This window comes from Rana temporaria, chromosome 5 (genome assembly GCF_905171775.1).
Source record: "Rana temporaria chromosome 5, aRanTem1.1, whole genome shotgun sequence".
Taxonomy (NCBI): Eukaryota; Metazoa; Chordata; class Amphibia; order Anura; family Ranidae; genus Rana; species Rana temporaria.
Window position 1 is genome coordinate 314,450,629 of NC_053493.1, and position 13,295 is coordinate 314,463,923.

At 43.4% G+C, this 13,295-nt stretch overlaps 2 protein-coding genes across 3 annotated transcripts in view; one reads left to right on the forward strand and one right to left on the reverse strand.

Moving 5' to 3' along the window:
• Positions 1 to 7,240, forward strand: part of SPIDR (scaffold protein involved in DNA repair) — a 761,161-nt gene extending 753,921 nt beyond the window's left edge. Inside the window, exons 19-20 of the mRNA XM_040354167.1 lie at positions 1,167 to 1,220; positions 6,894 to 7,240. Coding sequence (XP_040210101.1) covers positions 1,167 to 1,220; positions 6,894 to 7,043 — 204 coding nt within the window. The 3' untranslated portion in view covers positions 7,044 to 7,240. The remainder of the gene's footprint in view (positions 1 to 1,166; positions 1,221 to 6,893) is intronic.
• A 2,700-nt stretch (positions 7,241 to 9,940) lies between these two features.
• On the reverse strand, positions 9,941 to 12,270 carry CEBPD (CCAAT enhancer binding protein delta). 2 transcript variants are annotated; one of them, XM_040354169.1, is made up of 2 exons: positions 11,059 to 12,270; positions 9,941 to 11,017 (listed from the first exon to the last, which is right to left on the reverse strand). In XM_040354169.1, the coding sequence occupies exon 1, from the start codon at positions 12,166 to 12,168 to the stop codon at positions 11,317 to 11,319; it is 852 nt and encodes a 283-aa protein (XP_040210103.1). In that variant the 5' UTR covers positions 12,169 to 12,270; the 3' UTR covers positions 9,941 to 11,017; positions 11,059 to 11,316. The 2 variants fall into 2 exon arrangements, with proteins under 2 accessions (XP_040210103.1, XP_040210102.1); XM_040354168.1 differs by having other exon boundaries at positions 9,941 to 10,933; positions 10,977 to 12,270.
• Positions 12,271 to 13,295: the final 1,025 nt, after the last annotated feature.

A 13,295-nucleotide genomic window follows, 5' to 3' on the forward strand; every position in this document is an offset into this window, starting at 1 on the left:
TACTGTACAAAGTAAGGTCTGTTGGCATGGACCATAGGGTGCGTACATGGATTGAAAACTGGATACTAGGGCGAGTTCAGAGTGTAAATGGGGAGTACTCTGAATGGTCAGGGGTGGAAAGTGGGGTCCCCCAGGGTTCTGTGCTGGGACCAATCCTATTTAATTTGTTCATAGACGACATGGAGAATGTGATAAACAGTTCAATCTCTGTATTTGCGGACGAGGCTAAGCAGGGCAATAACTTTTCCGCAGGATGTGGAAACCTTGCAAGAAGATCTAAAACAAATTAATGGGGTGGGCAACTACATGGCAAATGTAATGGTTTTAATGTGAAAAAATGCATTTGGATGGCAAAAATATGAATGCAATCTACTCACTGGAGGGGGCTCTGGGTGAATCTAGGATGGAAAAGGACCTAGGGGTCCTAGTAGATGACAGGCTCAGCAATGGCATGCAATGCCAAGCTGTTGCTAACAAAGCAAACAAAATATTGGCATGCATTAAAAAGGGAATTAACTCAAGAGATACAGTGGTAACAGTGGTAATTCTTCCACTCTACAAGACTCTGGTCCGGCCTCACCTGGAGTATGCTGTCCAGTTCTGGGCACCAGTCCTCAGGAAGGATGTACTGAAAATGGAGCGAGTACAGAGAAGGGCAACAAAGCTAATAAAGGGATTGGATTAGTTAGGAAGAAAGGTTGTAAGCACTGAACATATTCTCTCTGCAGAAAAGACGCCTGAGAAGGGGATATGATTTCAATTTACAAATACCGTACTGGTCGACCCCACAATAGCGATAAAACTTTTCCGCGGAAGGGAGTTTATTCAGACACTAATTAAAATGAGAAGAAATTAGATTTAACCTTTAACTGCGTAGAGGGTTCTTTACTGTAAAAGCAGCAGGATGTGAAATTCCCTACCACAGGCGGTGGTTTCAGCCGGGAGCATCAATAGTTTCAAAAAAACTATTAGATAAGCACCTGAACAACCGCAACATACAGGGATATACAATGTAATATTGACATATAATCACACACACAGGTTGGACTTGTGTCTTTTTTCAACCTCACATACTATGTTTGCCACTGTAGCGTATGGAAGTATTTATTACACTGTTCAGTTAAATTTCTAATTTTCATGTTTCATTTGTTCTTATTTCCTCACAGCTGCAGCAGAATACCATTTCTTCTATTCTAAGTTCTTGCTCCAGTGAAGATGGGGTATGTTTTATGTCGTATTCTCATCAAATCGGAAATGACAAATTAATGATATCCATCAGTCAGTCTAAAGATTGTGGGGCAGATCCACATACATCTGCGTGGGCGCAGCGTATGTGAGATACGCTACGCCGCTGTAACTTACTTTTCTTTTCTTTGAATCCTGAAAGAATTTGCGCCGTAAGTTACGGCGGCGTAGTGTATCTCGCGGCGTAAGGGCGCAGAATTAAAATTGGGCGGGTAGGGGGCGTGTTTCATTTAAATGAAGCGCGTCCCCGCGCCGAACGAACTGCGCATGCCCCTGTCCGTCAAAACTCCCAGGGTGCATTGCTCCATATGACGTCGCAAGGACATCATTGTTTTTGACTTGAACGTAAATGGCGTCCAGCCCTATTCACGGACGACTTATGCAAACAACGTAAAATTTACAAAATTATACGCGGGAACGACGGCCATACTTAACATTGAGTACGCCACCAGATAGCAGCTTTAACTATACGCCGGAAAAAGCCGAACGGAAACGACGTAAAAAAATGCAACGGCTGCTCGTACGTTCGTGGATCGTCGGAAATGGCTAATTTGCATACTCGACGCGGAGTACGACGGGAACGCCACCTAGCGGACGTCGAAAAATTGCATCTAAGATCCGAAGACGTATGCCTGTCGGATCTAACCCAGATGCCGTTGTATCTTGTTTTGAGGATTCAAAACAAAGATACGACACGGGAATTTTGAAATTACGCCGGCGTATCAATAGATACGCTGGCGTATTTTCTTTGTGGATCTACCCCTGTTTATTTAGGGGGTTGAGCTGCCAGGATGATGTCTTACCATGACCAACTTCTGTCTCTTCCGAAGTTAGGCAGGCAATGCACTTATTTTTATTTTATGTTTATATTATCTATCTATCTATCTATCTATCTATCTATCTATCTATTTTTAAAATATGATGCCTGTCAGGATAAAAGTACTCTACTTTGCGTGTATCCACAAGTGATGTCACAATGCAACCCACTTGAAGATTTTACCTCCATTCCAGGGCATTTTTTTTGCTATCCGGCTACTGGTAATTGTGCAGTCATGCAAAACTTTACGCAAATTATTATTTTATTTTTATTTTTTTTATTACCCTTTTGTTGTGTTTGTTTTTTTTTACAATTTTTCTTAGGTACCATAGTAACACTGTACTACTCTCGGGAAGTATCAGTATTTATTTTTTAACACACCATGATTGCTTATAACTGTGAAGATTACAATTATAAGCCACCATTTTTCTGAATGAAAACTATTCAATCAGTGTTTACTATTGTGATTAGCCACAGCTAATCACATGGTACAGATAGGCTGTATACTGTATGATTGGACCTGCCTGTACCATGTGATCACTGTGACCAATCACAAAGGTCATTACAATAGTACACAATGAATGGCATTAAACAAAGCAATTCATTGTGTACAATTGTAATGTGATCTGTTTTGATTGGCCACAACAATCACATGGTACCAGCAGCCCCCCAGTACAGTGATCTGTCATTGACTGTGTCTGGTAGACACAGCGGGTAACCATTCGCTCTGGAGAAAGGCCTGGGGGACATCGGATGTCTTCCCACGATAATAGGGCTCCCGCCCAGCCTTCATATTGCAATAGGCTGGGGTGAAGGGGTAAATACCACCGTCTTGCATGACTGCAATTGTCATTCAAAGTGTGACAGCGCTGGAAGCTGAAAAAAGGCCTGGGCAGGAAGGGGTGAAAGTGTCTGGTATTGAAGTGGTTAAAAAACTGTACAGTTTTGAAAAATCTTGATTATTTTATTGTCATACTTCTCAGTTGGCAATCCCCATGGCCTGTGAAGGGTAAAACAATGTGCTTACTGTAAACTAAATAAATACATTATAACAGATATTAAGTGGACCAATCCAAAGCAGCAATAAATGTGGGATGCAAAACACTAAAACAGAAAAGAAAAATTTCGCTAATGAGTCCAAAATAAATTGTTCTAAAGCGATGCAGTCCAAAGGTTGAGCTGGTATGATGATGCACAATGACTAACCTGGAATTAAACCAAAAACCTAATAAAAGGCATGCTTACCAGATAGTAAGCCACTTAAAGCAGGTCGCTATAGCCCAGCCCAGGCCTTTGGTTAGTAAGATAGCACTAACTTCTCCAATAATGTCAAGTTCCAACAGATAGAGAATTGACTCCACAGCGTAGGTAAATTATTAACCAAGAAAAAGAAAAAACATAGCGTAATCCTGCCAAAACTGATGACCCTATGACAGGACCAATACTATAGAGTGGTAAAAATGGATAACTGCACCCATTGATAACAACTTAAACAAGTGTTCCACCACCACATACAGGGTCTCCTTACCAGACGACCGATAATGAGCAATAATAAGCCCTAGGCAGATGATAAGCAAAGGCACCCAAAATCCACTGCAATGTGCACCACCACCGTATGGGATAACCCTTTACCATATTGGAAGCAGCTGAAGGCAAGTGATATCATACACCGACAGGGATCTTCTCTCAACACCAAACTGCAGATTAATGGGTGGATGAATGGAAGCAAAACCTCCACTTGTATTCCAAATATTCCTTAGGACTCAGAGTCAGAAATTTTACCCAAGAAGAAATAAAGAACTAATAGTGTAATACCATCGGAAAATTTAATGAATTAAAAACAGATACCTTACATTTAAAAGACGATAAAATAGCATATATATTATGAAGCCGGCAGGCTACAATGCAAAGCTCCCGTCCTCAACGAGTGTGGTGACGTCAGCGCGTACCTGACGCGCGTCCCCATGGCCTGCCTTGTTTATAGGATGTGAAAACCATTGGCTTTCACTACTAAAATGATGGGATTTCTAACTGGGAGTTATTCAGCCAGGCTTCTGGAAGGGGAAGGCAGCAAACGGCCTACAGGTATGACAATAAAATGTATATCTAAATAAAAAATATATATATTGTAGATTACCAATCTTTAGATGTCGTTGGAGTTAGTTTTCTTTTTCTTTTTTTTTTCAGGCTTTTATTTTGACTTAAAGTGATATTAAAGTCTAATTGTTTTCTTTAAAAATAACACACATGTTATTCTTATCTGCTCTCTGCAGTGGTTTTGCATAGAGTAGCCCAGATCCTCCCCTTCCCTCACCAGCGCTCCTGACCCTCTCCCTTCTGCTGAGTGCCCCCACAGCAAGCAGCTTGTTATGGGGTACCCGAGGCAAACAGCTGGTCTGTGTGTCCATAAAGACACAGAGCTGCAGTTTAGCCCCACCCCCTCTCTCCTCATTGATTTACTATCTTTGATTGACAGCAGCAGGAACCAATGACGCCGTGCTGCTGTCTCAAGCAATGAGAAGGGAGAGTCCCAGGCAGCTGAGAGTCTCCTGCAACATCGCTGGATTGAGATGAGGCTCAGGTAAGTATTAGGGAGGCTGCTATACACTTACTGCATAAAATGGATTACCATAAAAAAAAACTTCTGAATTTACAACCACTTTAATATTTCTGTCAATGCCACATTTCCTGTCCTAAGGTGACAACGTTCACTCCACGTACTCTGTCTATGGAAGGGCAGCAATGTCACCCTAAACTAGTTGCTCATCTTTATAAAATTGGGGAGGTTCTATACTACATACAGGGTAGAAATGGGCAGGGCTGATAACACTTAGACGCGAGTTTCACAACTCGCATTCGGCGCTCTATAAGTATTTATTCCAATCCAATCCAATCCAACACCACTTAAAGGGGTTGTAAAGGAAAACATTTGTTTTCATAATAAGCATCCTTTACCTGCAAACAATCCTCTTTTCACTTCCTCATTGTTTGTTTTTGCTCAGAAGTTGCTCTATTTCTTCTCTGTTCTGTTCACTTCCTGCTTGTCTGATTGTTACTCACCACCGTGACGGGAGGATTTACTGCGGTGGTCAGTGACGTGCTCACCCCCTCCTGGGAACTACATCTGTGCAACAGGACGCTCTCTACGTGTTAGAGACTTCAAGGAGGTGTGAATTACTGCGTGTGCCGCAATGCATACTGGGAAATGTAGTTCTTACATGAAAGAGCGCAAACCAGGAAGTGAATGAGAGAACAGAAACTAGAACGCCGGAGGTGATATAGATGAAGGAATTTAATAGGTATTTACTCGTTTTTTAACAGAATCATTACACTATTCTGTCTGTCTACCTTGCAGACATTAATTTTAGGCAAAAAAATGTTTTCCTTTACAACTCCTTTAAGATTAAGGTGCTTCAAAGGCAGAGTGAAGTATTTTTCTGTGCCAAAAGCCTTTTCAAATGTGCATGTACTGCAGAGATGTACTGAATATGCTTTTTTCAGACATACACATTACAGGCTCATTTACGTGGATGCAAAGGTCCGTAGAGCGTGAATAGCCATTTATGTGTCTGAAGCTGTTTGCAGGAAGCCTATGTTAGTCAATACAGAAACCATGGTTGTACTGATTCACCCACACATCTCAGTTGCACATGTAAGCAGGGACAAGTGCAAAGAGCCACTCCAAGCTGCTTTGGTACAAGATATGTAGGGATCATTCACATGGGAGCAGAATCCTGTACAGATTTTTTTATGCATCCAAAGATTTCTCATTTGTAGATAATGCGTGAGCACCAAGACTTTGAATTGGCAGTACTAGGTTATGTTATTGGTATGGGGTTGAGCAATAAGCTCAGTGCATACCAGTTAAAGGGTATGCATGTCATGGCTCTGTTTACTGGTTTTACCATTTGATCACAGTCAGTGTAAATAGTACTACTATAACTGAAGCCGCTATAGGGCCCAGTATATGAAGCCAGTGTGTTTTTGTTTCTGTCATGAGCAGTGCATTTTAGATTTGTTCCTAAAGGGTGCATGCAGACATAGGGTGACTGAGGAAAAAGGCTGAATTGGACTCCACTGCCTACTGGAATTTGTGGTGATGAAGAGAGATCAAACAAACTATTTGCAGTAATACAAAGCTGTACAATTGTAAAAGCCAGAGTGCCTAGCTTTCTGCTTCAAGTCCAATGGATACGGTTTTATACCGGGATTAGCGGGCAGATGTCTAAAAGCAATAGATGGTGAAATATCTGCCCACTCTGTATTGCATTGATGAAGACACAGAACCCACTGGGATCTTCTCTCGTATGAAGCGTGGATGCAGTGCATGTTACCGTGAGTGCTTCATACAAATTGTAATGAGCTACACCCAATTCCAGCAGGTAGAGGCCCTATTGTTGCCTGATTGTTGTAAGCAATACTTACTTGTCCATAATCTCCTGCAGCTATCTGACCTTTTATAGCTCTGAGATCATTAGAAAGAACATATCACTCCACAAGGCACAGTACATGGAAAAGGGTTGTCTAATGTGATCATGAGTAATGTACAGGTACCTGCATAACCTTTGCTAGCCGTAACCCTCATTCATTGATAAGGAACACTGTATAATTGCAATGGAAATAAAATCTCATTGAGTTATCAGCACCAGACATTGTACAATAATCCTGCAGTTGAGCTCAGACTTTTGTCTCACCTGTGCTAAACTGTCTGGGTTGTAAAAGGTAATAAAGAGGGAGAGGACCTTGCTGCATGATTTTTATCTGAGCTATGTACTTGTTTGAACAAAATGTACAGTTCTGTTTGCTGAGTACACATGCCTTTTATCTGCAGCGCTATGAGGTGAGTGCCATCCTGGGGAGGCAGGTGGGGCCTGTGTCCTGCTATGTCCAGCATGTGAGCAGCAGCGTGGCCCTGGAAGAGATCTGCCTTCTTCAAGCTGGAATGCCAGAGCGTCAAGGGGGTCTGGACTTTGCTGTATAGCCACTAACATGTGGAACACAACATTTTACACTGCAATTGTGTTTTAATGAATTCATTAACTAGACATGAACAAGTGCCAACTGTTGAAGAACTACAAGTGTCAGTAGATGGTCACATGTTACCAGTGCCTTCAGCAGAGCATTCCCTTCTCTATGTAAATAACAGGGACATGTTTCAATAAAAACCATGTTTGTAAATGCTGTAGATTGTGTCTTTCTTTTTGCTGGAAAACCACTGCTTGCAATTTTTAAAAGAGTGATTTAAATGTACCCTGTCTGGAATGTTAATGGGTCAGTTTTCTGACTGTATGACGTCATATGGTGTGTGCACTCCCCTAATTCAACTATAGAGTTCACATGTATGCCAGAGGGAATGCTGTAAATGGTTTCCCCAGAGCAGTGTTTCTCAATTCCAGTCCTCAGGCCAGGTTTTCAGGATTTCCATTATTTTGCACAGGTGATTTGATCAGTTTCACTGCCTTAGTAATCACCACAGCCTTTTCATCTGAGGGAAATCCTGAAAACCTGACCTGTTGGGGGGGCCTGAGGACTGGAATTGAGAAACACTGCCCCAGAGCAACCACATTTCTGTTCCCATTTTTTTTAACCAATAATAGAGAAATAATAGCTAGAATATAGCTTTATTATATGCAACACAGTATACCATCATTGCAGTGGCTTCCAAAGTTTGATAAGGGTCATACTCTTCACAACAAATTTTGAGGTTACAGTGGACATTATAGACAGAGGTGTTGCCTTAAATTGATATATTAGGGCTTGCCTACACCATAGGTGTGCCTTAACACATGCATTTATTTTTCACGGTGGTAAAACCGCTATTTCATTTTGAATAGGCCCCCAACATACCTTAAAGGGGTTGTAAAGGTTTTTTATTTTTCAAAATGAGTTCCTTTAAGCTAGTGCATTGTTGGTTCACTTACCTTTTCCTTCGATTTCCCTTCTAAATGTTTTTTTTTTTCTTTATCTGAATTTCTAACTTCCTGTTTCTCCTCAGTAAGCTTGCCCCCTGTCATCTGGCTGGGGGTTAGTCAACCAGAACAGCTTACTGAGGAGTAACAGGAAGTGAAAAATGTAGATAAAGAAAAATAAACATTTAGAAGGGAAATCAAAGGAAAAGGTAAGTGAACCAACAATGCACTAGCTTAAAGGAAAATATTTAGAAAATAAAAAACAAATCTTTACAACTCCCTTAAGGGCCAGTTCACACCAGACGCAGTTCCGTACAGTTTTGTGTGCATTTTTTCTGCACTAAAAATGCACTGTTTTCCATGTATTCCAATGGCTCTAGTTCACACCATGCAGTCAGTTTTCGGTGCAGAAACTGACTGCATGGTGTGAACTAGAGCCATTGGCATACATGGAAAACACTGTGCATGCATTTTGTGCAGAAAAAAAGCACACAGAACTGAACTGTATCTGGTGTGAAGTGGCCCTTAATGCTTGTAAAGTGCACTGCAACACACTGAACATTTGAGCGCTAGTGTAGAAGCATGTAGAACGGTGGTCATCAACCCTGTCCTTGGGCCCACTAACAGGCCAGGTTTGCAAGATAACTGAAATATATCACACGTGATGTAACTTGCTACTATGCTACTAGTATTCTAGTCTGCATCTCCCCAAGGTAATACATACAACCTGGCCTGTTAGTGGGCCCTGAGGACAGGGTTGATGACCACTGATGTAGAAGACTGTATTGAAATGCCATTAGGCTTTCACACTGAAGTTTTTGAAGCACTTTTGCGTTGATTAAAAAGTGCCTGAAAAGCACAAGAAAAATGCTATGTATGTGTTCACACTGGGGCAGTGTGGGTCCATTGCAGTGTAAAAAAAAAATCCTGATTGCCACATTTTTGGCAAATTAAACAAACACTTCTCCCCATTGAGACTGCTGCAAAACACACCCACTAAGTGTTTTTGAGTCACATGCCCTATCACATAGGCGATTTTGATGCAAACCAGTGTGAAAGTAGCCTTAAGAATAAATGGCAGTTTTAATATGCTGTGTATTGCGTGCAGTTGTGTGAATGGGCCCTTAACCATGATGTAACACTCTGTTCAATCTGATTTTAATGTTTTGGATTTACATTTTCCCAGTAAGTCATGCCGGATATTCTTCATATGATAGGCGTGTAGAAATAACATCCATAGATGAGGCGTGTGTATCTATTGTCCCAACTTCATTCCTTACTGCAGTTATTATGTATTAAATTTGTATATAAAACCTTGAAGGACCCGTGTTTAGATGGTTTAGCCATTTGTCACACATTATATACCTTTAGGGCAAGTTCACACCAGATGCAGTTCCGTGCACTTTTGTTCTGCACTGAAAATGCATGCACAGTGTATTTCCATGTATTCCAATGGCTCTAGTTCACACACTATGCAGTCAGTTTCTGGTGCAGAAAGTGACAGCATGGTGTGAACTAGAGCCAGTGGAATACATGGAAAACACTGTGCATGCATTTTTAGTGCAGAAAAAAACGTGCACAGAACTGCATCTGGTGTGAACTTGCACTTAAAATGGGCATATTTTGTTCTTCAGTTGAGTTCAATGGTAAAATTCAGCACTTTATCATAGGAGTGTGAGCAAGGTCCATGGAAACCAATGCATTTCTTTGCAGTGTAAACCAGCCCTTCCTACACCTGTTAGTAGCTCTCAGGCACTAATGACCTGACACAGCCTTTTCATGTTACTCATTAACCAGAATTGTGATATGAAATCTATGAGAAGACAAGAGTTACTTGGCTTCCTTGTCTTGGTTATAGTTTTACAGTACATTTAATGCATGACTTTATGGAATGTAAGACTAGGTAAACCAATATGACACCGTTTAACTCCTTCCATCCATCGGACAATAAAGCATTGGAGACAGATACTTGTATTTTTTTTTCATTTTATTATTATTAAAAATGCTGTAAAAATCATATAAAAACTTGAGCATGCTCATTTTCTTTCCCTAATATCTACAATACAAAGTATTTTTTCTCTGTAATCATTTTACAAATGTACCATAGCTGCATCCATACAGAATATAGAAAACTAAAAATTACAAAAATAATTTAAGGAAAGGGGAAATGTTTTAGCTTTGTCTTATAGTTTTGTGGAGAAGAAAAAATATATATATTTATAATTCCAGGGGGGTAGCACTATTTATCTGGCTACACATTCAACAATAAGGAAACTGAAGACCAGCACAATTTCTGTTTGGCACTGCCCAAAATGTGCCCCCTTCCCCCACCCCACATACAGTACGTTCAGCTTACAGAGGCCGCTTGTGCAAGGCACTAACAGAACATATCAAATGCTTCTGCTGGTGTGAATGGCTCCACTGGGGCACTAGCAGGACAACACATGAGACAAGAAAAAAAAAAAGAACCAACATCTTGCTTACAAAAAGAGAACAAGTAAAAACTAGGCACTAGAAAAGCAAACAGGCACTTAAATGGCGGGTAGATATCGGACAATGGTTAGCAGAACATTTTCATGGTTGTAGTCATAAAACGCTTACATCAAAAACTTAGCTCTAAAGTGTTTACAGAATTAGCATTCAGTCCGTACCTCCCGCTTTGTTTGCATGAAATGTGAGGCTGTAGCCCTGGTACTCTATATATTATATATATAAAAAAAAAACATATGCAGCAGCTTCACACCCATCAGGTCATGAATATGAGGGTGTCAGGTGCACTGTCCCTTTAATAGTGGGCGGTGACCCAAGTCTTTGGCACAATGTTGCTGGGGGTCCCCCCAATGTCTCTTTGCTATAGAAGTCTTATTATTGCACTAGGCTTATGATGCTGGACAAGGCTGAGATTGTGGCTCAATGTGGAGGGGGGGGGGGGGGAGTAGCGCACAGTTCAGGTAGATGCTACCTGATGACACTGATTGGGGTAGCACAGTCCAGGTAGGTGCTACCTGATGACAGATTAGGGTAGCACAGTCCAGGTAGGTGCTACCTGATGACAGATTAGGGTAGCACAGTCCAGGTAGGTGCTACCTGATGACACTGATTGGGAGGGCACACAGACCAGATATGTGCTGTATGATAGGTGGGACAGCACAGTCCAGATAGGTGCTCCCTGATGGCACAGAGCAGGCAGGTGCTGTATGGTGGGATGTACACAGTCCAGGTAGGTGCTGCCTGATGACACCGAGTTAGAGGGCACACAGTCCAGGTAGGTGCTGCCTGATTGGGAGGTCTCCCTCAGGGATGAGGTATTCGCTATAGTCCTGCTGTCACACACACAGGTACCGGTTACCGGCAGTCACCGAGGCTGGAGAGGAAGGAGCCGCTGGTGGCGGCGGGGGGAAGCTGTTTGAAGAAGTGCCTGAGGCTGGTCAAGTCCCGGGTGAGCATGTCGATCCTCTTATGGAGTTTCTCGTTCTCTGAGGAAAGTTCCAGCAGTTTCTGTTGCATGTCTACGTTACGTTTCTTGGCCTTGTCCCGGCTCTTCCTCACAGCGATGTTGTTGCGCTCCCTCCTCTGGCGGTACTCCGGACTGAAGCGGTCCAGGTTCTTCTTGGAGGAGCGCTGGTTGGAGGTATTGTTAGCGGAGGTGGAGGAGGCTGGGGACGGGCAGGCAGAGCTGGCATTAGAGCAGGGTTCAGGTGAGGTGGGCGGGGTGGGTTGTAGTAGGCTCATAGTGGTCTGGGCACAGGTGGCGATCTGGCAGGGTAGGGATGAGGAGAGGTCGCTGTCGCTCCAGTCAGGTTCCTGTTTGAGGGATTTGTAGTGCTGAGGTGCAGAGGACAGGAGGCCGCTCAGGTAGTCCGCTCCGCTCTCCGCCCGCTCGCCGTTCTTGCTGTTGAAGAGGTCGGCGAAGAGCTCGTCGTTGCACAGCTCCAGGTTGGGGACGGAGGCCATGGAGTCGATGTACGAACTGAAGTCTATGGCGCTCTCATCATCGTAGATGGCCGGGGCTGCGCTCAGCTCGGCCAGGGTGCCGCTGCCTCCAGCCGGGGGCTCGGTGTCCTCACACATGGCCCGGGGCTTGCAGTGGGTCGGGGAGGCGCCCAGCCGCTGCTCGTAGAAGTTGGTGGGCTCCATACACCAGGCGGCATAGGGGGACACACATCGGCTGTCCAGACTCATGGACGTGATGCTCATGTGACTGATCGGAGGGAAGAGCTGAGCAATGATGATGATGTCGGGATTCCCGCACTGAGGAGTGATATAGATCGGGCTGTCAGTGAGCTCTGAGAGACGGGCGTGCTGAGCGCTCCCTATATACCGCCCGGCATCCCCGCCCCTCTCTGATGTCACAGGAGGCGGGGCCAGGGACAGCGTGCTTCACCTACACACTACATTAACCCCTTCCTGGCACACCGTCCTATCCGATCACCGCCCGACCCCGCACCGCTGCGTGTTGCCTGTGCCAGGAATAGAATGTATGGAGGGTGAAGAAGTGACATCCAGGGATAGAATATAAGAGGCAGGGGGGTATAGAGGTGATAGCCATGGATATAATGCATGGGGGTGATAGCCATGGATCTAATGCATGGGGGTGATAGCCATGGATATAATGTATGGGGGTGAAGAAGTGACATCCAGGGATAGAATATAAGAGGCAGGGGGGTATAGAGGTGATAGCCATGGATATAATGCATGGGGGTGATAGCCATGGATCTAATGCATGGGGGTGATAGCCATGGATATAATGTATGGGGGTGAAGAAGTGACATCCAGGGATAGAATATAAGAGGCAGGGGGGTATAGAGGTGATAGCCATGGATATAATGCATGGGGGTGATAGCCATGGATCTAATGCATGGGGGTGATAGCCATGGATCTAATGTATGGGGGGATGCAGAAATGACAGCCAGGAATATAATGTATGGGGGGTGGGATGTACAGGTGATAGCCATGTAGCCATAGATCTAATGTATGATATGGGGGGGGGGAGCAGAAATTACTGCCAAGAATATAATGTAAGGGGGGGGGGTGTATAGGTGATAGCCAGGAATCTAATGTATGGAGGAAGATGTAGAGATGACATCCAGGAATATAATGTAAGGGGGGGGGGGTGTATAGGTGATGGCCATGAATCTAATGTATGGAGGGAGATGTAGAGATGACAGCCAGGAATATAATGTAAGGGGGGGGGTGTATAGGTGATGGCCAGGAATATAATGTAAGGGGGGAGATGTAGAGATGACAGCCAGGAATATAATGTAAGGGGGGGGGGTGTATAGGTGATGGCCAGGAATATAATGTAAGGTGGGAGATGTAGAGAT